This window comes from Amblyomma mixtum, chromosome 8 (genome assembly GCF_055824585.1).
Source record: "Amblyomma mixtum isolate Tamu chromosome 8, ASM5582458v1, whole genome shotgun sequence".
Classification (NCBI taxonomy): domain Eukaryota; kingdom Metazoa; phylum Arthropoda; class Arachnida; order Ixodida; family Ixodidae; genus Amblyomma; species Amblyomma mixtum.
Genome location: NC_143019.1, coordinates 78640963 through 78667867, shown reverse-complemented (window position 1 = coordinate 78667867; position 26905 = coordinate 78640963). Strand labels below are relative to the sequence as shown.

Here is a 26905-nt window from a genome sequence, read left to right as displayed (position 1 = left end):
TCAACAGAAACTGCTTTCGCGGTTGCACACACATAGGCAGGAGATGTGAAATCAATGAAAATTATTATGATACCATTGGTTGTAAATTCGAAGCAGAAATGCATCATAAAAACAAAACAATTTGCGCGATTTTATTTTTTCTTGCCAGTAAAAATATTGTAAAAAAAATGTAAAGTGGATAATGAGCTTTACAGGTTGCGCTGAACAGTCACAGCTACAAACTAGTCACGAACACTGAGGTGTGAGTATAAAAAACGGCACACGCACCGCTCATCACATTCTTTGTATCTTCTTGCTTCACCCCGTGTAAACTGTTCCCAGTGCATCAATGCTGATGGAATGCACAAATGAAGCTTTTCTCGTGAATAGAAGCTGCTTTTAATTTATATCAGCCCAAATTATGCCTGGTCAGCCGCTTCTGGATGTCCGTCGCATAATAGTGCAATCAGTGACTAGTATAAATTTACCTGAGGCTCCAGTAATATGTGCATACGTAAACAACCAGGAGGAAGGGGAGATTTTTATGAATACACGAGAGTTCTGTCTGGTTGTTACCCTGGCGTGCTAGTCTAGGTTAACAATCAGAGTACAGTAGCGGATTACTGAGAATTCAGCAAGAATTCTATAGTTATTTATTTTAAGAAAAAAGATTTACTTTCGGCGCCTGAGTCCAAAATTTGTAAATTTTTACCCTTCTTGCATTCCCTTCATCACTTAAACTCTAAGAATAATCAAAAGAAAATTCAGCGCGCGCAATATAGGAACCTCTCATGGCCCCATTAAGCCACGGCAGCCTCGTTCATTTGAGAACGATCTCGTAATGTTCTTATACTCGATGAGATTAAGCAAAAAAATCTAGTTGAGCGGAATGCTCACAGCAAACTGGGAACACCATCTGAGTATCTGCGGTAAAGTAACTCGTCGCCATGCCATGTCAGCAGATTTTGATGCGACAAATGTTATTACGATATTTGCTGGCATGCGAATCCCCTAGCAACGCAGATCTCCATTACTTCTAAATAAGTGGAATAAATTTCATTAGGGATTTGAACAAAGCGGGATGATCGCGACGATGAAAAGGATCGGCGGTAGGCGGCTGCAAAATCAAACCAACGGATGTATGCCAAAATATTTGCAAATATATAGAGTGTTTTTGAACACATCTTAAAAACATTTACTCAGACAATGATTGCTGCACCAGCCGAAGTCTTTACATGTCTTGTTCAAGTGGTTTCGGTTAACATGCTTTGTCAGCAAGTTTTGAGGGCAGTACAAATGACTTACATGCATTCCAATCGTGATGTAGAACATTATTCTTTTTATCATGACAAGAAATCATTTGTTTTGACCTTTTGACCTCTTCTCAATTTTTCATAGGTTGTGGCGTTTATGAAGAAGCGTCTAAGCGCTTACGAAGCCGCTGCTGCAACCCCGCTTAACCAGCGCAACCATACAACCGTTCCTTTTACAATACAAGACGGGCTTTGTGCGCCTTGGGTTACCCAAGACGAACTCGAACACTCGTCTTTTACTACATCTTAAATAGTAACTGCTCTACCAAGGCCTTGATTACGTGGCTATGTTGTTTCTTGTGTGAGTGCAATAAAGGGTGCGACTTCCCTCCCATGAACGTGGGCTCTCTGCTATGATAAAGTCTACGCTAGACAGTTAACAATGTCGTGCAACTTAAGCTTCTGTGATCGGCTGCTGCGAAGAAAACGTCAAGTTTAAACGGTGCGGCGCAATTAGGCCCTCGGACTACACCCATTTATCCATATATTCCAGAGAGGCTATTCTGGGGAGTAAGAAAGAACTGTGAGAGGTTGGTTCGGATGATTCTGTTCTTTGATGCGCGGTCGTGCGTTGAAGCGATAACACCTTTCACACCACATTATCCCATTATGCGTGTAGATCATGTACTACAGATGTCATATTTCTCAGATGTTCTGGCCGGCCCCGCCCTGTCCGCACGAAATCGTAGGAGCATAATCCGTGTTATGTTTGACTACCCCACTGCAGGAATGCATGCGTGCTGTTCAGTGTTTTCATCCGCCGCTATTGCTTAGTGGTTAAGGCGCACTTTCGAGGCAGAATACGAACGTGTTCTGAAACACAACACAGACATTCACAAGGGTAGAAGTTAGTGCGAATTGGTTGTTCATGGTAACTGGAGTCACAACGCATTCAGAAGAGCACGAACATAAGAAATGGGCACTAACAGTGATATGTGTGGGCGGTTCTTCTGTTCATGCTGTCCATTTTCCACTGTGACTACCCTTATCATGAACAAGAGAGAACGCATCCCAAAGAAACATGCATCGTATGTCAACATCGTGAAAAGATCTGAGGGTTTCAAGAAGTCTTTTCTTGGCCATTTCGAAATGATAATTAGCATTCACAGGTGCATAGCATTTATTTCTTCTGGGCTGTGCTTATGTAAATTTTGGCTTTCCTTTCTCTTCTTCGTTGCGTGCGAAATTAGAGACTGTTTTAGCAGTGCTCTTGTTGTCAGTAGCGCACTAAATGCGAGCTAAATATTACTTGAGCAAGAGCACTTTGCAAGCGCTTTTACGGCCTGCATGCCAGTTCACAGGGAGCGGTTATATGGGCCATCTATTGCTGTGGCTGGTGCGAAGAGCTTATTGTTTCACTGCTTCCTTTCCCGTCTATTTATTCCAGCTTAATTCTTCATTCAGATAGTTATTTCCTCGCAGTTTTTGTGCTGTGGATGGACAAAAATCGACAAAGTCAGGTGGAAACATCGTCCTTGCATTACAATAATGTGGGAACTCTCATTCGTAACATGAGAAGTGGTCGTGCTGGGTCTACTGTTCTGAAGACCTAAAGGTGGCTCGTGTGGCGGTCTGCTTTTTAAAGAATAGTTAGTTTAAAAATTCTGCAAGTATCGTAACTCTTAGCTCCAAGCTTAGTGCCCCCTAGGTGTCTCTCACAAGCCATGATGGGTCTATTCATCCAAAAGGCACCCTTCGCATCTTGTCTGTTTTTCTTACTTTGAGGTTCTCGAATGCCAGTCTGCTTTGAAGAACGGGTACAATTGTGCCTCCGCTCAATGTCCTCCTTATGTCTATCATCTCTCAAATATCACTGAGTAGCAAAGCTGATGCATGGTGTGCCCATCGACAGGTTAGCCATGAACTGTTTGACGGCGAAACCTGTTGCCGGGGCCGAAGTTTCTTAAGGACAGTTATGGGTCTGTCAGCCCGACTAGTATGAGTGATGGAAAGTATTCTTCGGGGTTACCATGAAACGTTTAGCCGTGGACGAGGGAATGCCACTGTATTGTATCCTAGGAGATTAAATGTTTGTAATATAGCAACGCTAAATACATTTGTGTTATTTTCTCTTTGATCACATTTCTCTCGAGTTTGCGGCCTGCTCATGTTAGGCTTTCGGGCGAAATTCCATTCGCCGCGAGCAAGGGGTAAGGATTTAGAATGGTGATGTCAATAGGGTGATCAGGTTAGAGTACCTACCTTCTGTAGATACCACTGAGGAGGTATTGTAAGCATGAACATTAAGCCTTCGCTTTTCTGTTCACACGTTGGGTCAGGTCTATAACGTGTGTTACAATGAATGACAGCGTGTATAGTGACGTACCCATTGGGCTAATTGTTTATTAACAGCGCTTTGCACGCTGTAGATGTGTTGCACCAGATCAGCGATAAGTATGTTGGCGGAGGGATATTCTGCGGTTGCTAGCAGATGATCCACCAGATCAGAAAAGAAGTGATAACTTCGCCCGCACTTCTTAACTCAAATATTAACTGAAATATGCATAGCATTCACCGTCATGATTACAATGACGTTTCCTGCTGATTGAGCAAGTTGCTAGCTCTTTTTCAAACACGCAATAATATTCTCATCGTATCAAATGCACCATGCCTTTTTGTTGATTACAAGAAATACGGCTCTTTAAACTTTTTTCAAAGTCCCTGAAAAAGCCATGCCCTCTACTGAATGTGCTTAGTTTCCAACTGTAAAATTTATTATTTTCCATATCACGGTCTTGTAGCAATGAGAACAACGTGAAGGCATGAAATAATGAAGGCGTTCTGTGGACAACATCGTGACCAACGTGAAGGTTACCAACGGTATCTGTTCTGATACTGTTTTCAGCGGCAGTGCCAATCTAAGCCAGAATGGTGCCGTCCTCGATTCCTTTCACGGTGTTCCTGATTTCTTTGCTTTCGCTCATGGACGGGTTTTACGCCTTCAGAGGTCCACGATCCCTTGAGTGTGGCTGGTGAAACTTAATCCTACGTTGTGCGCCTAACAGCGTAATCCTTACCTGGTGCGAAGCTTGCGAACTGCTAGGACTAACCACTGCGATGACGCTGGTTTTGAGAGCCACCAATGTGGAGCTGTCGACTTCGTGGTTGTGATAAAAAAGGTTAACGACGCTGAAGTAGAAGGTGATATTCATGAACTTCACCATAGAGTCCATATGTTGTACGTGTCGACACACTAACAAGATGACAGCCAACCCTCCACATCAGGGCCGTTTTCGGAGCGAAGTTGGCTATATCACGCTGGCGCTCACTGTAGGAGCCCATGACCGCAAAGGGAAGCTGTGTGCAAGGCTTGGAAGCTGTTTCACTCACTGCGAGCTGTTTCACTACATCGCATGTAGTAATGATTACCCAGCTGGGCGCCCCGTTACTGTTGTTGGTATAAGGTTGGTACCGGTGGTGGCTCAGGTCACCAAAGCATGCATGAGCGTCGTGCCAGTTGTCATTAACCTGATCCTTTAGCGCTGACCGCTTGTTCTTCCACGCTGACTGAGTTCCGTAGAATTATCCCATATCGTAAACTCTTCGTGTTGAAACATAGGCGTTTGCTGACCGTCTTCTGGTGAAGGGAGTAGAAAACCAAAAGAGAGCAGCAAGAGTCCATAAACAGACTATCAAGAGAGAGGAGAGGCTGATTTGAGGTGGTGTTGATAGTATACTTTTATAAGGTGTATGGGGGTATGGAGTGTTTATTTTCGGAGACATGTTCGTTGCCTGCGTCACCTTAAACGATATACTCTGGTGAGACCACACGTTAATTATAATTCACGTCTGCTCATCGCGGAGTTATGCTTTTCTGTTTGCCTCAGTGGCACTAGGAATCAGCAGCCTGAGTGGTTCAGTGGCTATGGTGCTCGGCTGCGAATCCGAAAAACGAGGGTTCCATTTAGTCAGCGGAGGTCGCATTTCGATGAAGTCGAAATGCTAGAGGCCCATGCACTGTCCTCCGATTACAGTGCACGTTAAATAGAGCCCCTGCTGGGGAAATTATCCGGACCCTTGCGAACATAGAGAGCACAGAGCACAAAAAAATGTCAATCGGGAGGGAACGGTTGAACCTGCGGTGGTAATAAAATTTTTCGGACTTTCATAGCAACACCGTGGCTTGAAAAATATACTGATGCGTGTGGACGACGACGACAAAGAGCGATGGCACGAGTGGGAAGAGTAGAAGACGACAACGAAGTTCGGACTGTGTTCTCAGTGCCGCTCGCAGCTGTTCTTGTCTATTTGTAAATATCTGTAAATATATTCTTTCCCGCAACATATTTGGTGGAGGTGCGGATTTCCCCTACGTCTACCGACGACGGAGCTCCGCAACGGCCGCCAGTTGCCTTCACTCATCATGACCCAAGACGCCGCCCAGCACACCTCAGCCCCGGCCATGACATCACTCGTTCTTTCTCCCCCTCGTGACCCTGGGACATTTTCTGGTACCGACAACACTGACGTCGACGACTGGATCAACATGTACGAGCAAGTGAGTACCTACAACCGCTGGGAACCGACCCTCATGCTCGCAAATGTAATATTCTATATAAAAGACACCGCCCGGGTCTGGTGTGAGACGCACGAAGACCATCTGACCAGCTGGGACGTGTGCAAAGAGAAACTCCGCGAATTGTTTGGACGGCCGCTCGGCCGAACGCTTGCCGCTAAGAAGGGCCTCGCCTCCCGAGCTCAAACATCTACGGAGTCCTATGTGTCGAACATTCAAGATGTGCTGGCCCTCTGTCACAAAGTTGACGCCAACATGCCCGAGTCTGACAAAGTCGGCCACGTGTTAAAGGGAATCGCCGACGATGCCTTCAACTTGCTCGTATACAAGAACTGCACTACAGTCGACGGAATTATTAAGGAATGTCGACGCTTCGAGGAAGCCAAAAGCAGGCGTATTAGCCAGCCGTACGCACGCCTCCCCAACACGGCTGCAACTTCTTCATGTGAAGACCTGCGACACCGGGAAACTCCAGCGCCCCCAGAAAATGTGACCCGCATCATCCGACGCGAGCTCGAAGCTATGTCCCCAGCCCCCCTGCATCTACATGATGGCGACAACCGCTTGCCTACCATCTCTCTGGTACAAGCTGTCGTCCGCCAAGAGCTTGCAAACCTTGGTTTCCAGCCCGTCAGCCCTGTACGGTCTTCACCACCACCCGAAATCACTGCGATTGCTCCTGGACGACCTTCGTACTTCTCTCCACGTCGCCGAAACCCCAACGATTGCCGGACAACCGACGACAGGCCATTTGTTTCCATTGCCACCGCACTGGCCACATCTCCCGCCACTGTCGAAATTATTGGTCCCGTTGCAGCACATACCGTCCTCTCAGCTCCCACCGCGACGACGAACAGCCCAGCCACTACACGCCCCCTCCAGCCCAGCACAGTGCTACAGTCGACGGCCAGATTCCCCGCTCCAGCCGCTCCCCGTCCCCCCTGCGTCGACAGTCTCGTTCGCCCCAACGCCGTCGCTCCTCTCCTGGCCCCTACGGACGCTCGCAAGCGGAAAACTAGATGCTGCAGTGTCTGGAGGTGATGCTGCAGTACAGCCCCAGTCCCAAAATCCTCGATTAGCCCATCGCGCACACCATAATTTGCTCGCCATTCATTTCGATGAAGTGCCTGTGCGAGCCCTGATCGATACAGGCGCGCACGTATCCGTCATGAGTTCAGCCCTACGACGCCGCCTCCGAAAAGTACTGACCCCTGCACCCAAAGCCGTTCTCCGCGTTGCCGACGGCGGAACGCCTCATGTTGTTGGACTATGCACAGCCCGTGTGACCATATCCGGCCGCCATACATCCGTTCTGTTCTCTGTTCTGGACCAGTGCCCTCATGAAGTCATTCTTGGCCTCGACTTCCTGTCTGAGGATTCAGCCCTCATTGACTGCGCCACTAATGTTGTTCAGCTTGACCTTCCTCTTTCTGCTGAGTCGCCGTCCCCAGTTATACACCGTCTTTGTGCTGTCGACTTTGTCCGTCTAGCGCCCCAAGCCGCAACTTACATTTCTTTCTCATCTGTTCCCCCTGTACCTGATGGTCACTACGTAGTCACTCCGGAACTTGACGTCGCCCTGACACGCAGCATTGCGCTTCCACACAATGTATTTACAATGTCGGCCAACCGAGCGTACCTTCCGGTCCTGAACTTTGGTTCATCCATCCAACCGCTCCCGCAAGGCATCTCACTCGCCACGCTGTGCCCTGCTGCCGAATGTGTGATATCAGTGGTGGACAGCTGCTTACCTTCCACTCAGCAATGCCGGCTGCCTGCGGCCCCATCAACAGTGAACCCAACGGACGACTACGCCGACATGATCGCTTCTCACCTACCGCCGATGCAAGCTCGCGATCTTAGGTGCCTCTTATCATCTTTCCGCGACATCTTCGACTTTGATAGCCGTGTTTTGGCTCGGACCTCTGTGGTGACGCATCACATAAACACCGGTGATTCCGCTCCTCTCCGCAGACATCCGTACCGAGTGTCCAGCGCCGAACGCACCGTCATAAATCAAGAGGTGGACAAGATGCTCGCAAAAGACATCATCGAGCTCTCGTCAAGTCCTTGGGCTTCACCAGTCGTCCTGCAGGTGAAAAAGAAGGACGGCAGCTGGCGCTTCTGCGTTGATTATCGGCACCTCAACCGCATCACAAAAAAGACGTATATCCACTCCCAAGGATCTATGATGCATTAGATTGCCTCCATGGCGCCAAATATTTCTCTTCAATTGATCTTCGATCGGGGTACTGGCAAATTGCCGTTGATGAAAAGGACCGCGAGAAGACCGCCTTCGTGACGCCTGATGGCTTATACCAGTTTAAAGTCATGCCGTTCGGCCTCTGTAACGCCCCGGCTACCTTCGAACGAATGATGGGCTCCCTTCTTCGTGGCTTTAAATAGTCCACTTGCCTCTGTTACCTAGACGATGTTGTGGTTTTGTCGCCTACTTTTGCCACGCACCTCGAGCGCCTCTCCAATATTCTGACAGTGTTTCGTAACGCCGGACTTCAGCTGAACTCATCAAAATGCAAGTTCAGTCGTCGCCAACTCACTATTCTCGGACACCTCGTTGACGCTTCTGGTGTACGCCCAGATCCCATCAAAATTCAAGCTGTGAAGGACTTTCCTCTTCCAAGGTCGTCGAAAGATGTGCGCAGCTTTGTCGGCTTGTGTTCGTATTTTCGCCGTTTTATCAAAGATTTCGCCGGCATCGCTCGTCCCCTCACCGATCTTCTGAAGAACGACACCCCCTTTACCTGGGGCCCTGCTCAAGAGAACTCATTTTCATCCCTCGTCCATTTGCTGACCACTCCGCCCATCTTAGCACATTTTGACCCGTCGTCTCCCACAGAGGTTCGCACGGACGCCTCCGGATATGGCATCGGCGCCGTCCTAGCCCAACGTCAACAGGGTCAAGATCTAGTCATCGCTTATGCCAGCCGCCTACTTTCAGCCGCAGAGTAAAATTACACCATTACTGAGCGCGAGTGTCTTGCCCTCGTCTGGGCAGTAGCTAAATTCAGACCCTACCTGTTCGGCCGTTCATCCGCTGTTGTCACTGATCACCACGCTCTCTGTTGGCTGTCTTCACTAAAAGATCCCACCGGTCGCCTTGGTTGCTGGGCATTGCGCCTCCAAGAATACTCATACTCCGTCGTGTACAAGTCAGGGCGCCATCACCAGGACGCTGACTGTTTATCCCGATACCCTCTGGAACCACCTGACCTAGAGGACGCTGAGACCCTGCCCTGCCTCTTAGCTATCTCCGATCTTGCCGATATTTCCAACGAACAGCGCCACGACTCATCTTTACGTCCTATCTTTGATGGCATCCGTTCTGCAAACCGATCTCCGTCTCTGAACATTTATGTGCTCCAGAACAGCATTTTGTATCGCCGAAACCTACGCTCCGATGGCCCTCCGCTCCTGCTCGTGATACCCCAACGTCTACGCTCTTCTGTCCTTGAAGAACTGCACGATCTGCCGACAGCCGGTCACCTTGGTATGTCCCGCACGTACGCTCGGGTGCGGCATCGCTTCTTTTGGCCTGGTCTCTATCGTTCCGTCAAGCGTTACGTGGCCGCTTGCGACCTGTGTCAACGTCGGAAAAGGCCCTCCACTTTGCCTGCCGGTCTTCTGCAACCCATCGACATCCCTCCGGAACCTTTTCACCGTGTTGGCCTCGACCTTCTTGGTCCTTTTCCGACGTCCCTCTCCGGCAACAAGTGGATCGCTGTCGCAACTGATTATACGACTCGGTACGCCATCACGCGTGCTTTGCCGTCCAGCTGCGCTACCGATGTTGCCGATTTTCTTCTGCAAGACGTCATCCTTCACCACAGCGCCCCTCGTCAACTGCTCACCGACCGCGGTCGTTATTTTCTATCCAGAGTAGTTCACGACATTCTTCGTTCGTGTGACACGCAGCACCAGCTCGCGACAGCTTACCACCCACAAACCAATGGGCTTACGGAAAGTTTCAACCGCACGCTCACCGACATGTTAGCCATGTACGTATCGGCAGACCACCGAGATAGGGACGCAGCCTTGCCTTATGTGACATTTGCATATAACTCTTCCCTTCATGACAGAACAGGCTATTCTCCTTTCTACCTTTTGTTTGGTAGGCATCCCACCTTGCCTTTGGACGCACTCTTGCCGCCTTCTTCAGCCCCCACCACTGCTTACGCTCGGGACGCCATCTCCCAGGCCGCGCTGGTGCGCCAAATAGAACGTAGTAGGCTCCAAGCCTCTCAAGTTTCCCAGAAGTCAGCCTACGACCGCCGTCACCAGGCCGTCGAATTTACCCCAGGATCACTCGTCCTTCTCTGGACGCCCTCTCGCAGCGTCGGTCTCTCCGAGAAGCTCCTTTCGCACTACCGTGGCCCTTACCGTGTCGTGCGCCGTGTTACCGACGTGAACTATGAAATTGCTCCCCTTGAAACCTCGCCATCGCCCTCTGGCGCCACCACCGACATCGTCCACGTCTGTCGCCTTAAACCTTATCACGACGCTCATACGTCGCCGCCCTAACGCCGAGACGGCGTTTCAGCAGCCGGGGGTCCTGATGCGGGTGGACGACGACGACAAAGAGCGATGGCACGAGTGGGAAGAGTAGAAGACGACAACGAAGTTCGGACTGTGTTCTCGGTGCCGCTCGCAGCTGTTCTTGTCTATTTATAAATGTCTGTAAATATATTCTTTCCCGCAACAATACTTTCAGTAAAACTGACAAACGAAACTATTTGCTCCTCTCTGAAGAAAAAGTTAAAATAAGGTAAGATTCAAGTAAACAACTCAGATGGTTCAGGTTTCGATATTCAAACCGGAACGTCGTTAGCGGTCGTTTAGTGCGTAGATGTTTATGCTTATTTCGTATTTAACAGCATGAGTAGCTGTGAACAGCTGATTGAAATTCGTGAGGTTTTATAAACACGCGCAATGCAGCCAAAGTTAGGTGAGATTCATGGCAAGATTAAATCGGCCTTTCGAAATACTACTATTCATATTGTCACGTTGTAGTGACGGCAGTCCAGCGGTCAGGAAGACACCAACCAGTCTTGGAAACGAAGCTCTTTATTTGGGCTGACTTGCGCCCTCAAAAGAACTGAATCACTCGGCGGCGGCGTAAGCAACAAACGTGCTCCTCGGTCGTCGAACTACGAATGTCCGCCGCTCGCGGCATCGCTCAATTTAAAGGCGGCAAGGAAACTTCCAGATAACAGGACAAGATCATCTACAGTAATCTAGAAAAACCTAGATGCAGCCTTTCATGGCTGCGATCAATCGAGATTAGTCTGGTCGCTTTTTGGCGTCACGAACAAAAGTGATAACAACCCTTTCCTACAGCCTTGAGCGTGAACGAACAAACACTACAATGATACGTGGCATTACCCCCCCTTCCAAAGAAGCATCGTCTCGATGCTTTATAATGAAATTAAACACGGAGAATGCTTCGAGAACTTAGAGTCCTTTAGCGTTCCTAATAAGGTGTAAGGGCAGCGGTAAAAGCTTCAAGTCTGGTCGTGTCGTCGTCGTCGTCGTCGGTGTTGTCGTCGGTGTTGTCGTCGTATTTGTCTTCGTAGTAGTCGTCGTCGACGTAGGGATCGTCGTCGTCGTAGGGATCGTCGTCGTAGGGGTCGTCGTCGTCTTCGTAGGGGTCGTCGTCGTCTTCGTAGGGGTCGTCGTCGTCTTCGTAGGGGTCGTCGTCGTCTTCGTAGGGGTCGTCGTCGTCTTCGTAGGGGTCGTCGTCGTCTTCGTAGGGGTCGTCGTCGTCTTCGTAGGGGTCGTCGTCGTCTTCGTAGGGGTCGTCGTTGTCGTAGGGTTCGTCGTCGTCGTAGGGTTCGTCGTCGTCGTAGGGTTCGTCGTCGTCGTAGGGGGCATGGTCTTCTGTTTTCGTCGATGGAGGATCTTAGTTCTTGCGCTCAGAAGCAACCTCACCTCCAGAGGCTGCTTTATTCAGTTTAACCTTCGGGGGCTGGGGAAGCGTCCACGCACTGCGTAGCCTCGGCTAGGAGATACTCAGCGCGGTGACGATGGCGACGGAGAATGCGATAGGCGGCTCGGCGACGGCGATGAGTATCCTTCCCGACGCAAAAAATCCTCGATTTCGGCTGGTCGCTGGCCGGGTCGGGGTCGTGGGGCGTCGTAAGGGAACCCTCGGATGCCCATTCTCCTGTATGGGCAGTACCGGAGAATGTGACCGGCTTCTCCGCAGTGGAAGCATTGTGGGCGGCGCTGGTCGGGTGTTCTCCACTAGACGCATTTCCTCGGCCGTGTACGACGCTCGTAGGACGGGCGAGTTGGGGCGAGAGGGCGGCGCTCCAGCGCAGCTGGCTAAGGGCGATAGGGGCTTGGGTCCCGTCGTCGAGGTACAGGACGGCGCACTGCTGCGGAGTAAGTCATGGCTGGAGGCTCCCGAGGCTGCGTGGTAAACTGGAGTCAGGTCTTCCGGCGAATAACTCAAAGGGCGGGCGTCACGACTTGCAGGGGTTGTCCGGTACCTGGAAGGCTACCCAGCACCTCCACCAGATGTCACGTTGTAGTGACGGCAGTCCAGCGGTCAGGAAGACACCAACCAGTCTTGGAAACGAAGCTCTTTATTTGGGCTGACTTGCGCCCTCAAAAGAACTGAATCACTCGGCGGCGGCGTAAGCAACAAACGTGCTCCTCGGTCGTCGAACTACGAATGTCCGCCGCTCGCGGCATCGCTCAATTTAAAGGCGGCAAGGAAACTTCCAGATAACAGGACAAGATCATCTACAGTAATCTAGAAAAACCTAGATGCAGCCTTTCATGGCTGCGATCAATCGAGATTAGTCTGGTCGCTTTTTGGCGTCACGAACAAAAGTGATAACAACCCTTTCCTACAGCCTTGAGCGTGAACGAACAAACACTACAATGATACGTGGCAATATGGCTGTTATTAACGGCCAGCCATAAGTACGTCACTGGCCACCGGATACCGGTCAGTTAAAAATTAACTAATTATGAAGAAGCTTACCGCCGTGCTAATTAGCATGACCCCTTTGCTTCCTGACATCCGCCGACATAATAAAAAAAAATTGCCTTTATTACTCGGAAAGCCTATTTTAGAAATTGCTGCCCGGGTTCGTTGAAACAACCGGTATGCGTTGTAATCTACCCAAATAGCTCCAATGAGAAAAAATTTATATCTATAAACACACTGAAACATTTACTACATGAAAAGCTAATTTCACCCCGAGAATGTTTCTTAAAGAGCTGTTAGGAACGCCATAGAACCCTATCAAAGATCAAGTTCAGACTCCCTCGCACACTCAGCTGGTAGTTTGTGCTGTAGTCAAGAGGAAAGATAGAATTTTATTTCAACCACGGAGTGCTCAAATCACGTTCCCAATCTCAGCGCACGTTGAATTTCTGGGGCTTTTTTTTTTTTGAGCACCACACGTCTTAAGAGCGCCGCAAGAAGTACAAAGGCATCATTGACATTTGTAATTTTTCCTGGAAACGTGCTGATGAAATTTTCGCGCGTGTACAGTGCTTAAAAAGGGGGTTACGAAGTCTAAAAGTGGGAAGTCAGGGTAAAATCTTCTCCAGCGCAATGGCAATAATATGCTTTTAATTTTTCTCCATTACCTTTTGGGTACTTGTTCCACCGCTGGAACATCGTTTCAGTATTTGGTTCAAAGAAAGTTCCAGTGCCTAATCGCCGTGTAATCACTAGGTGAAGCAAGATTAATTTCACAGGCATCGAAAAAGCAACAGTCGTTATTCATGGTTTATTATTTTTGTAAACTATTGCAGCAAAATTTCCTACCTTTAACGAGCACGGTATCGAAGAAGGTTTTTGCAGCGTGGAGAGTAAGGATAAATAACGTTTCCTGGGCAGCTAATTCGGTACACATGCTGGCAATGGGGTGGAATTGGCCCATCAACCGTGCTACTGCTCTGCAGGAGCTGGCAAGCTGCAGAAAGAGAGAAATAAAACTGCTCTTATTAGCAAAGAAAAGTTGACCTCCCATACTGAAAAACTAAAGCAAACGTAGTCCGAAATCAGCACCGGCCCAAAAACAGAACATAAAACAAAACTTATCCGAAACATTCTCAAACGGTTCATAACACTAGGATTAAGCAAAAACCTAAGCCACGATGCTGACTGAAGCCAGAGCTGACGCAGAGCAGCTTCGTAATCATGACGCATGAGAACATTCGTAAATCGTCGCATTGTTTTCAGCTACGTGTCATAGCACTTCCTAGCCGCTCACTAGTTTCTTAGTTAGTTTAAACCCTTTCATTCTGCGCTTCTTAATGCTTGGCGTCGGTAACACAGAAGTCTTGCGCGTTCACAGGAACAGGGCAAGCCAAGAGATAGAAAGGCTGGCATATACCACCAGAAGGAGCCGTTTGCAGCCGCGAACAATGTTTTCAAGCCCGCGAAAGCAGCTGAACGCGTCGCTAAGACCGAGGGAAAGTGGGCCAACGCGTAAAGCTGTAGAAGCAGCGAAGGCCTGCTCATAAACCATCGAAAGTGCCAAAGGAAGCCTACTGCGCTTTTCAGTTCTGAAACGCGGCAAATGGTGGTGGCTCCTCATGCAAGGAAAGCAGCTTGAGGAGACAATTACCTTTGGCCACATCGAAGAGCAGAAAGCAGTGTAGGCAGCGGCGTATTTTAACGCGTTACTGTTAAGGCCCCGTAGTGCAGAAAATTCGGCATCCTCGTCGTTGTTGTGAACGAAAAACCCTCGAAGAGACATAGATGGGCAACCTAGGTTTCGTCACTATGTGGCCTCATCGCAACCTGCCCGCCGGATGGTGGGTGAACTGAGCACCTTTGCAGGTGTAAATTAAGTTAATGATTATTGAGAGAAGTGGCCCAGAAGGAGCAAACTGGGTCGCACAAGTCCCGCCGATAGCGTCACCTGTCATCGCAGGGCCATCGCTTAACCGCTGGACCACTGCGCCAAGAGTGGTATGAGGACTCCCTAAGATCTACGAATTTAAAGTTGAGAATTGCCAATTCCGTATAGGTGGGGGTTAACCCAGCAAAGCTGTCGCCTCGCACCCTTAAGGCGGAGCTGAAGTGTCTTCTCCAAATTTTGTTCACCTTTTCTGTATTTCAGTAAATATTGTATATACTATGCAAACCCATGGTGCGGCGGTTAAGTGATACGCCAGTGCTCTGCGATGGAAGATTCTCTCAGCGGTGGGCCTTGTGCGACCAAGGTTGCTCTATCGGAGGGACTAATCATTAATTTAAATGCCACCTGCAATGGTGGGTAGTTTACGAACTATCCGGTGGACAGTCAGAGATTGAGCCGAAAGGTTACAGCCCCTAAGTGGCCCCCTGCGTCCTATGTTGCTCTTTTGGTAACACCTGCCAGAGTCATACCCGTGATTTTTCGCTCGCAACGCCAACGTTGAAAACAAGGACATCGCACACTCCGCACTACGGGGCCTTTAATGCTATCGAATTACTATAGAAGGTAATAAAAGAAAAGGTACTCCAGCAAAGGCAACTTGGGATATAAAGAGCTCTCACTCTCCGCCGTGCTCTATGAACGAATAGCGCTCAAAGGGACAGCTGTGGAGCTGTGGGAAAGGAGCCAGGGAGCCAGCTCCATGGCTCCTTTCCCAACAGAGCACTCAGTACAAGGGATGCATTGGCCCCTGCCCACGTGGGTGTCCGGAGTTTAGAAGGCACAGAGAGGAGAGGTGTAGGGTTGGGGCCACAGGAAAATATTTTCAGTAGTCAGAAGGGAAGCACATAAGGTTTTAAGTGATGAAATGTGATGGTGAAGCCGATTGAGTTTACCTGCATAGACTTCTCTGTTGGGGCCCTGATATAAATTCTACAGAGGTCCTACCTGGACCGTATTGAACACACACGTTCACAGATGACAGCAGATATAAAGCGATGAAAGATGGTCTTTTTTATGCGAACAGTACATGCACCCACACCCTTTGTGATGTTTAGAGCTTAGGCTGCTTGCCTTCTGGACCTCGCCGTACGGCTCTTTATACGCCCCCAGAGTTCTAAATCTTTTGAAAATTAGGGGAACTCTGCTCCTCTGCCCTCTCAAGGTTAGTACTTGTGCGTGTGCTATAACATTCACAGTAGGCAGCTTATAAGCAACCGTCTCTGGGGTTTCAATGTTTGGTAAAGGCTGTTTATGTTTTCCTTCTGCTTTCGCCGCCACAAGCAGTTTCAAAGTGGGTATGACATATTTCCTCAAGCAATCATCCTGATGATCTCCAGCGCCATTACTGAGCAGATTCCACAGCTCCGCTGCGTTCTTCGCACATGCACCATGAAATAAACTCTGAACGCGCTGACTCTGCGAGTCCTCACGTGCCAAGTGCTATTCTGCCAAGCGTAACAACGGTGCCAAGTGTACCTTGAGCACTGTCACGCAGAGTCTTCTCGCCGTGACCGATGCAAGAGCCATCCATCAGAAGCAGCTTGAAACGGGTGGCTACGTGCCAGCGTCAAAGCAACGTGTAGTGAGATTATGGACATTTTGGAGACAGCCGCAGTCCGCGCACCCACACGCATCGCACCTTTCGTGCGAGCGACGCCAGCGCCACTCGTAGGACGCGGTGTTAATGGAGTGAAGTCACGCAACCTGGTTCACGTGATAGCTATGACAGAATCGATGCTTTCGCGGGAGACGACACAGAAACGTCACATGCGGAATTAATACTGAAAAGGAATTCGCCCATGCTTATGTAGGAAGTGTTCTATTCATATTGCATTTTTCCATATTTCAGACCTTAAAATTGGGGTGACGTTCTGTTTATCCAAATTAGGGTACCGATCTGCATATTGCGCTAAAAATACCTACGTTTTTATACACAAGACAAAATGCGTAATATGAAGGCTATTTTTTCTCATAAAATCGTAAATCCTATTCCTCCGCTATTACACACTGTTTTGTCACGAAGATTATCATCCCCTGCACAACACTTCCGCTTCCTTGCAAGACGTTCCTGCACTGGTGCAGTGCGAAAGCATTGTTTCAACCTCTTAGTCATCATTCTAATTACACAAGAGCCTAAGAGCTCAACATCGTTGCTATGGGTAGGGCTTACGGCAATAACGCAGATATGACGTCTGGTAAATACCCGTTTTGGGGCCGTCACTTTGAGAACGTTCTCTTTCAACTCCTCACAAACTTAAACTGCGCGATGAATAGCAATAGTTAAAGGTGTTTAAATTCGCCAGTGAAAGAAAAACAGCCCTTTCTGATAGGCACAAGGAATCGATCGATTCTCGTGTGGCGTCTTCAGCTATGTGCATTGGAAAACTGCATCGTGTAACAGGCGTATTTTTGAAGAGAAATGTAGTGAATTTTAGGAATGCTTTCCGGGGTGCAAGAATAGGGAAGGAGGGGGGGGGGATGTGGACAGGACGGCTAGTTCATGAGCTTAGTATGCATAAGTTTAGAACGTAGTCCTTTTTAATAAAATTGTTCCTCAGACCTGTAATCATACCTGGACCGGTTTTAGTAGAAAACAGGAAAGAAAACATTACACGCATGGTATCCGTGTTACAAGATATCGAAGAATGTACAAATAAATGCAATTAACAAACCACTCCATTTTCGTCAAAAGGAACATACAAAACCCCGAAAATACTAAAAAGAAAAACACAGACACAGGTGAAGAACTTAGAAGATACCACAAATATCTGCTGTTTCGGCGTCCATTGTCATTTTCCGCAGCTTTTTCCCAAGGTATACCAAAAAGCTTAAATTCCGGTATTGATCCCAAGGATTTTTTCATGTTCCTACAAGCAGGCACAACATAAAAGGTAAGGAACTGACCTCTCTGACCACTGGCCAGGTTGCGCACCATGATAATGCATCCTCTTATTCGGTCGACGAACATGAGCTTGAAACGAACGATTGGTCCTCCTAAAGAAACCATAATCTTTCATCAGTTGAGAGGAATTCAGCACTACCTTATCGTTATGTTTTGTACAGGGACGGTAGCAGCTCTGGCTGTATTTCAGACCCCGCATTACAGTGCAGTGGGCTCCAAGTTATCGGATAATAATTCCTCCAGCTAACAGCATATTTTGATTGAGTGAAAACACTTTTTTAATCCTTAGCGTTCGCCTAATAGAGTCCTAGTCTTTGCGCTTAGATTATAGTGATAGAGTTTGCAATCTGCTAGTTCAGTATCACCTAGCTCTACACAACGCATTCATAGTTTCCAGCAATGCTTACCAAACAATTCATAGCGGCCCGGATTAAATCTGTTATTTCAGTACCATTCGGCACTATTGAATGCATTCACTGTTTCGAGCAATACTTGCCGAAAAATTTATAGTGGCCTGGATGCTGTTCTGCGAAGTGATATTTCCACCAGGCTAGCAGAGATTTCTAGCAGCTAAGCCTTTTTGGACGTGTAATAACTATAAATGTCTACCCGCTAGTCACAAGACGTTTGCTTTCTCTTTTGTTTCCTCGCCTAATAGAGACAAGCCGTCCGGAGCCCGCACAGTAAGCGAGAAATGCGCTGGAAGAACATTCACGGTCAATTCTTTTTCGAGGAGCGCTGTCTGCATTTGAAGAGTACAACACTTTAAAAACAAAAATCAAAATTTTCGTATGGCTGAAACACTAGAAAACGGAAAATATCAAAAAAGAACTCTCAGATCTGTATGAGATCATCCCTTCCAATATTGAAAGCTGGGTGAAAATTTTCTGCGGAATCAAAAATTCCATATCTCTGAGAGTTTTTGCAAAATTGCAATTCACTTTTAATACTAGCAGTAGCGAGACGCACTCGTAACAGAAACACTCGCCAAGACGCGGATTACAAAACTACTTCCAGGACTGAACAAAAGATATGCACTGCCGTCACGCATTCACTTACACACGCTCTATGCACGTGATCACGTCCGACTTCGCTGTTTATAGGAGTTTTTAATTGAGTGCGTACCTTGCATGGGGTGAAAATCTAAAGCGTTGTCCAGAGCGCGCTGGCCAGTTCTTGCTGGCATTACCATTGTTTCAGTGGTATCCCTGCAAAAGATCGTAAGAAAGACGCTTTTATAGTTTAACTGCTTATCGCGGAATTCATTTCTAAGCTTGAACTCAAAGAAGAGTGCGACTATTTTGAATTTCAAAATTTTCTACGCACTGCTATAACCTGTCGCAGGTAAAGTGGAATTCACACAGCTTTTATTTTTGGTCTTTTCCGTGATAGATGTGACATAAAGGCATGCAATTTCGTTACCGTTCTTGGTTTTTGTTAATCTCGAAAGGACACAAAACGATAGCATAAGTCGAGCTAGATTTTAAAATTGGCTTCAAGAGAGAGCAAATATCTCAATTTTATCGAGAGGAGAGCGTTAATAGGCCAGGAAATTAAGCAAAATACTTGCCCGCCCCTGTGAAGAATTTTAGTGACTTTGCTTTCTCAATATCTCAGTGAAAATGCGTAGACACCATCGAAAGCAGGAAAGCAACGCGGCAATTGTTTTCGAAAATGCGAAGAGCTTTTCAAGACTGTAGCAGCGTCAATCCGTTTAAGGCCGAAGACTACCAACTGCACTAATGCCCTGTTTAGTTTCTTTGACCAGCCGTTCAAGCGGATTACTTCTTGTTCCAACCATCGAATTGGCTGCATTGCTCGTGCACGTTTTTGGGGATCTTCAATAAACAAATTTCTTTTTTTTACTAGGTGCATACAGTGGTGAAAGATGAAGGTTTCGCTACTGAAGAAAAAACTGTTTGTAGCTTGAGTATCCTAGATTTGAGAGGCGGAGGCTGGCTGGTGCGGAGTTTCACCGAACGTGATGAGCGACTCGTCTTGATGTGCGAGTTGGTCGCGATAACGCTCGGCGTTGCCGCGACAGTGAGTGTGTATAGCATGCAAGATTCCATGCAGGGCCATTTGTGAAACATATAAATTATATGCCATGAGCTTTCATTCGGTCTTCGAAAACAACTACATCTTCGTCATCGACGGCCAGTGAAATTATAAAGGCTGCTTCATAGCACAACGTTATTCGCTCAACGTTTCACTAAAGCTGACAACAAGCAGAAAAGGGATAAGCGTGACAATGAACGATATTGGGGGTTCCTTTGTTCTCTCTGTCGTTACAGTGGAGCTGAGCACTAGTGCACGACATCGACTAGCATCACAGCCCACCAATCAGAACTCTGCTCACTGCTTTCCAACAGAAGTGAGACAAACAAAAATGAATGACGAAAGCAGAGAGGTAAAGAACACATTTAAAGCACTCCTTTACTTTTCGCACGTGTCGCGCACAGGGATGAGTTAAATAACCACCCATATGTCACGAACAGCAATTCCATACATGTTACGAATGTCCAGCACTCGGCAAATGGAAAAGCCCGACGCTCGGCATTGCACTTAAGAGCAAGGTTAAAAGTATCACAAGCTGTTTTCGGAAGCGAGAAGCTCGACGAGCGACATACACACACGGTCAATAGACATCAAAGATTTCCCAATGACGGCAATCTGTCGATTAATCTTTTTTCTCGCATTCACGATGGGTTATGCCGGAGACCTGCAGCTGGACGTCGGCGCCTACGACGACACTAGGAAGAGGAAAGGCTTGGGTATTCAAAAGCGATGCGGTTACCGCACGGGGTCTTAATACTCAGTCATCGCTGACAGCGGCGGAAAAGGAGTAGGAAATTAAGCATTAATTATGCATGACTCAAGGACGGAAGAATAAAGAGCTTTAAACTACTGGTTGAAACGCAGAAGGTAAGAACTTAATTAATTCATTGGAAAAGGAGCAGACTATAGAACAATATGGAAATAGGAAAAGGGAGATCAGGAAGGAATCGTTCGATCATAACTCAAGAGGCAGTGCCCTGCTCACTGAAGCTAGAGCAGGATGTCTTAGAACGCGACGATAGAAAAACAAATTTAACCAAGAAGATGTCACATCTGCATTGTGTGCTAAATCTGTACAAACAACTTTATTGTTTTACTAGGAGTTAAACATCTCGAAACAACTCAGGCTATGAGGGACGCTATAGTGAAGGGCTCCGGAAATTTCGACTACCTGGGGTTTTTTAACGTGCACTGACATCGCACAGCACACACGCCTCTAGAATTTCGTCATAATCGAAATTCGGCCGCCGCGGCCGGGATCGAACCCGCGTCTTTCGGGTCCGCAGCCGAGCTCCGCAACCACTGAGCCACAGCGGCGTCTGTAGAAACGACTGAACACCTTATACTCTAATGTGGTGGCATCCATCCGGATGTCGAGGCGGGCGCAGTTACTCTCTCTGAGCCCCTAGGGTTTAGAGGTAGCAATGGTCTATTAGAAATCTACAACGGCTCAAGGATACTGGTTGCCACACACGAGCCTTGCGGTCCATCCCTCATCACCCACTTTTCTTTCCTTTACCTTGTCTTCACAAGCGACAAGGCACCGGGTTTTCTTTTAAGCTTTTATGCATGGCGACTTGCACCCGCCACTGCCTAAGAATAGGGGATGGTGTCAGCATGGGCTGAACAGAATGCTGGGACATTCGCCACGATGGACGCCGCCGTCACCGGCTCCACCTACCACCGCGTGGAACAACCACAAATTTCAGCTGGTTATTGGCTGCGCCGAATGATAGCGCCACGGGACCTGTGTTCTGTGGCCGCTCCGCCGGGGAGGTGATTATGGCCCAACGAAGCGCCCACAAAACACAAGTCCCATGGTGCCATCAATCAGCACGGCCAGTAACCAAATCTCATTTGCTTTGTTGGACTTGGTGGTCAGTGGAGGCGGTGACGGCGCTGTCCAGTGACGCAGTCCTATGTCCTAGCTTATCAAGTCTCACCAGGACTGTGCTTAAGCCTATCGGGGCCACCACTAGACCACGAAGACGCTGTTGTTGACGCATGAGTTGCTCCGGCGGCAGCACAGTACGTTGCATCAGGATGAATGAAAGCTTGGGCAAAGTTGAAGATCGCTTCCGTGTTCTCCGCTCTGGCGCCAAGGTCACCCACGGCGCGCAGACAAATATATCTATAAGCTTTCCGTTCTTAAAAACTGAATAAAGTGAGCGTACGCACGCGATGTAACCCAGCTGGCCGCCGTCCATCGTTGGTGTTTACTTCGGCGCCCTTCAGCGCTCCTCTAAATGAGCATCCTGATTTCCATGATGTAAAGAGACAGCGTTTCGGCAACAGCCAAGTTAAAAATTTGACATCTTGTTTTCCGGGCGAAATTCATAAACGAGAACATTCATTCATTGTTGTAGTACAACGCAGGCACCTTATCGCGGACATAAAACACGTCTGAAGTCCTGAGCAGTGTGTTTAGGTTTACTTACTATCCCCATTAGTGTCCCCTTGAAACTATTAAGAGATAAAGTTCTGACGCTAAGGCGCGAGAGCAGAAATTCGTGCGTTCGACTACGGACTCCAGTGCCAGCACGCACTTCCATTGCGACAAAATGTGACGACTAAATTTCCGAACTTATATCGACGTAGAACTACGATGAGATTGAGTTGAAAGGGCCCTCGGAAGAGGAAAAACGGCAAAATACAGAAAAAACCCACTTCCTTTCTGAACCGCTGGAAAATTTTCCTCGCCGCTGAAAGTTGTAAATGTTAATGTCATACCTTTTTAACGGTCTAGTGGCAGTAATTTGCATTACAAATGGAATATAACGAATAGACTTGGAGGGTGAAAACGTAGATCATGTATTTACATATGTCACATGAAATGCCACATGAAATGTTCATTATTTCAAAAATATTTCGGTCAAGATTACCGTTCAACTTGTCATCCTCCCTACAAGTTAATATACACAGGATGTGTGCTGTACACGCAAATTTTGCGTATCCGCAGCAGCAATCCTCGACGCAGAAAAATAAATGTGACTGGAATGCTTGCGAAGATTGCAGATTTGTCTCTAATTTAATATTTACTTTTTGCTCGTGTGATGAACAGCGCGTGGCATGAACATGAATTAGTACGAAGTGCAGAACACTGACCTGGGTGTGGTTGACGGTGCAAACAATTCGAATCTCCCATTTCTGCGTGCTTTCCTCTTGCTGCGTTGCATCAAAGCTGAGCTCTCACGGGCCGTTTCCAGAGCTTTTATATCACCTTACCTAAATGGGGCGACGTCTCACTATGGTGCCATTCTCACTGCTTTTTAGAACATCGAAAACTAGCGTGCTTGTCCTCTGCGTACTTTGCTCGCCCAACAAGGCGCGCAGTGGATGGCCAGCGCCGTCATGTATTTAAGTTTTTTTCTATTAGATGCAATATACTTAACTAGATCAGCAACAGTAGAATACCGTAGACAGCATCCGTTTCTGTAAGTGGCGAACATGACATGCAGCTGTCTTTGGCTACATGCGAGCTTTGAAACTAATTCCCGCCCCAAAATGAAATCAAACAAAGTAATTTATTAAATGTGGACGTCGCATTGGAATCATTACGAATCCTGATTGAAAATTGTTTGTGCGTTGCTTCGTGCTAGTCGGAAAACTAAACACGCGAAGCACACTAAACGCGACTTGATATTAATTGGGGAGTGAAAAGATTGCGCACTTGTGAAAGTCTCGCAAACTTTTACGCTCATAAGCGAAGGTCTTACTCCCCTACGCATCTTGCAAAAAGGCCAGGAAAAATTCTTACTCACATCCGGTTGGGAAACTGTGGGGTCGACGCATACATTACATATATGTAACTGTTGCCGTCAAGGCGGAGCCTCTTTTTATAAGCTTGGCAGCGCAAAAGAGTGAGGTGGCCGAAGTTTCTGACTTTCACAAATAATATCTCATTCATATCCAGCACCTTAAAGAAATGAATATCACATCAAGCATCGAAAGTGCGGATGAGACGATAATTTTAATATATGGCTGTTATCGGGTGACGACAAAAAACGCTGACAGATTGGTCAGCTGGCAAGTGAATTTCAATTCAAAACTTTTCTATGCATATATATTAGTGACGTTCTTCAGTAATGTGCCATCTGTGCTTTCTTTTTTTTATCGCGAGCGCTGTTCTGTGCATGATGAACTGCGTGTCACATTTCGATGTGGGAGGCAGTGTGCAGGTCCTCCCTCGACCCAGGGATATTCATTCGCCCCCAGGCAAGTTTCGTAATTTCTCATGCACCCTTAAGAACTTATTTCAGCTGAGTCGCACCTGCATATTCAACAACTGTGCACGTGTGTGGCTGTATGCATACGGAATCAGTTTATTTAAAACGCCTCGGTTTAGAAACGGGTCTTCAAGACACGACTCTGTTAATGAGTCTGTAAAGACGTCAAATGACTTGTCAGAGATGCGGTTATATAAATTTAGCTCAGTGGACCCAATCCTTCTCGAGGTACGGCTCCCAATACATTGACTGCAGTCCTACAACTTGCAGCCGCGTCTTAAATGTTACTAAATACCATTAATGTTTTCAGGGCGCTGCGCCCGTAGTTCAGGATCATTGTAAGTGTAGAGACACACTAGGATTTAAGTGTGTTTTCTAATTAAAGGCATTAAACAACACAATGAGCGACTAAGGAAGGAAATATAAGCGCGCTTGTATTATCTCTCTTCTTCTGTCGTGTTCTTATTGGCGCTCTCTAGCTGTCAATATCTACCGATTTGCCCAGCTCATCACGATAGGAAAAAGTGCATTCCATTCCAAAGAGCTGCAGATGCTATGCTTCTCAGTAGATTTAAGAGGTTCTTCGCCGTCGAAGCACACTGGCTGGTTGTACAATGTTTGCGCGATCACTGTTGCCCTCTCGCTTGTGAAAGACAAACATGTTTAACTTAGTTTGAGGAGCTCGCATTTACTATTCGACGGTATGCGCTGAGAATACTCACTTGAATATTGAATTTGTGCGTGTGGTTTGGCTTGCTTTACTGGGGTTTAACGTCCTGAAGCAATTAGGCTATGAGGGACACCGTAGTGTAGGGTTCCATAAATTTTGTCCACCTGGAGCTCTTTAACGTGCACTGACATCGCACAGTACACGGGCCTCTAGAATCTCGCCTTCATCGAAATTCAGCCGCTGCAGCCGGGATCGAACCCGCGTCTTTCGGGTCAGCAGCCGAGCGCCGTAACCATTGAGCCACCGCGGCGGGTTAATTGGTGCGTGTGGAGTGAGCAAAAAAAAAAACAGCATGTAGAAAATTGTGATTTTGTTTAACGTGCTCCCCCTCCCCCCCTCCCCCCTTTTAAGTTTTTGAAGATACACATGCGCTGAAAAGAGAGCTCCTACAGATGCATTTGTATAGAGGTTGATCGCATGATCTCATATAGGTGCTGATTTTGACTCTTATGGCTGGTTATTTAGAACCAATGCTCCAAGAACACAAAAATGGCAAACGTGATGAGTACTGGATGCCGAATATCTTCTGGTCTAAGTGACAAAACGCAAATTATCTGTCAGACTTGTAGATTATGCATATAAGCGTCAAGTCCAAAATGTCTCTGAGTTGTAGGCAGCAGTTCTCAAAGTTTCCTTCTTCAAAGCTAACAATCATTAAAAATGTGATCTACGGAGCCCTAGGTACTCACTGCGAACCAAAAATATAATACGGCCCCGTCGCTGTTTGAAATAACTTGACAAACACAGGCAAGTCGACCAAATCTCACTTTTATGCACTCCCATTTTCCTCAGTCCAAAATTTTTAACATCAGTTTGAATTAACAACGCCAACCAGTGAGGAGTAAATACTCTGCTCCTTCAAATGAACTAAATCGTGTTTCGCTGTCACAAGCAGCGGGGCTAAAATAAGTGGCATCTCAAACGTTGTCGGTAGCGCTGTTGTTTCTTTCTTGGAAGAAACGAGCTTTCTGCATCGCAACACGCCTCTTCAGTGCCCTTCTGCTTGAATCTATTTACATCTGAGACCGAGACTGAGACACCTGGTGGTTCACCCTACTGCTGGCCAGCTCCAAACTGGTGGCATACGCTGCAATGGCAGTTGCCAGGTGCCGACAGTCATAGTGAGCGCCGAACATGTGGCTTTTTTCTCTTTCCGCTCGAATTTCGATGGCGGTGAAATTCTAGAGGCCCGTGTACTGTCCGATGTCAGTGCACGTTAAAGAACCCCAGGTGATCGAAATTTCCAGAGCCCCCCACTACGGCGTCCCTCTTAGCCTGAGTCGCTTTGGGACATTAAAACCCAATAACCCAATAAATGAACCTCTCAGCTCGTATGATGCTCTTAACTGCTCGGTATCACCACCTAATCATTTTAACAAAATTTACGCTTGCAGTGCGCTCCGAACGAACTTTTACGATCCACACACGGTCACTTTTTCGACGCTCAAAAATATTTTTCATCAAGGCAGTGGTTTTATCGGACATGGTCCTATTTTAAGTTCTCATGTCGTATTTAGACTTTAGCGCTGTTCGGAATGCGTTTTCCGCGGTGAAAGGACAAGAAATGAAAATTAATTTAAAATAAGGAACTTGTTTCTAGACGGGCCTTGCATTCTAAACAAGATAAATAGTGAGAGTGCAAAAGCATTTGCGTGGCGTTGGGGTAGGAGCATCACTTTAGTAGCACCAATAGCAGTCTACGCGCGGAACGATGCATATTTTGTGCAATAGCAAAAAGACTCACATCAGCGGCGTGTTGCCTCGAATGATGGCGTGGATCATCTTCGTAGAAGACCGCAGCTACACAAGTAATAATAGCCCAAGCGCAAATAATACGGGTAATCTTAGCTTTCATTCTTGGTTCCTGATGAAACAAAGATTACACATTTCATAGAAAGAATGAAGTCATTATGGCCAAGATAGCTCATGCCTGGCTCTGACATTCCCTCGAGTTTCGATGACCATTAGAGCCTCATGGCTGTTATCAGATATGCGGGTGTTATGCTGTATTCCTTCTTGCTCCTGTTTCAATAAAGGCCTGTCATTTGTTGAGTGTCCTAATTAGACTTTCATTTTGTGAATGGCTAAGAAGTGGATTATTTCGCGAAAAGAGAAATTATCATTTTTATGGCTCCCTGTTTGCTTAATCTTGCTGTGGGATATGTTTGCATGTGTTAAAGAATTATATAAAATCTCTCTCAAAATGCCAGCGCGCAGAAATCTGACTGTTTTTATTTTGGTGGCTTCTTCAACTGACATCAATAATTTATCATTT

General features: G+C 47.2%; 2 protein-coding genes across 2 annotated transcripts in view; one reads left to right on the top strand and one right to left on the bottom strand.

Annotated features, from left to right (window-relative positions):
• Positions 1–1542, top strand: part of LOC149333123 (arylsulfatase B-like) — a 38886-nt gene extending 37344 nt beyond the window's left edge. Inside the window, exon 10 of the mRNA XM_089557649.1 lies at positions 1378–1542. Coding sequence (XP_089413775.1) covers positions 1378–1542 — 165 coding nt within the window. The remainder of the gene's footprint in view (positions 1–1377) is intronic.
• A 12072-nt stretch (positions 1543–13614) lies between these two features.
• Positions 13615–26412, bottom strand: LOC149333122 (uncharacterized). The gene is made up of 4 exons (XM_089556190.1): positions 26375–26412; positions 18742–18824; positions 17619–17708; positions 13615–13760 (listed from the first exon to the last, which is right to left on the bottom strand). The coding sequence occupies exons 1-4, from the start codon at positions 26410–26412 to the stop codon at positions 13615–13617; spliced, it is 357 nt and encodes a 118-aa protein (XP_089412316.1).
• Between the last annotated feature and the right edge of the window lie 493 nt (positions 26413–26905).

Excerpts from the sequence above, each read along its gene's own strand:
- LOC149333122 (XM_089556190.1), bottom strand. The coding sequence starts at position 26,412 with ATGATCCACGCCATCATTCGAGGCAACACGCCGCTGAT. Across the intron at positions 18,825-26,374 it reads CGAGGCAACACGCCGCTGAT|GGATACCACTGAAACAATGG; the intron begins GTGAGTCTTTTT and ends GATCTTTTGCAG. Across the intron at positions 13,761-17,618 it reads CCTGGCCAGTGGTCAGAGAG|CTTGCCAGCTCCTGCAGAGC; the intron begins GTCAGTTCCTTA and ends CTCTTTCTGCAG.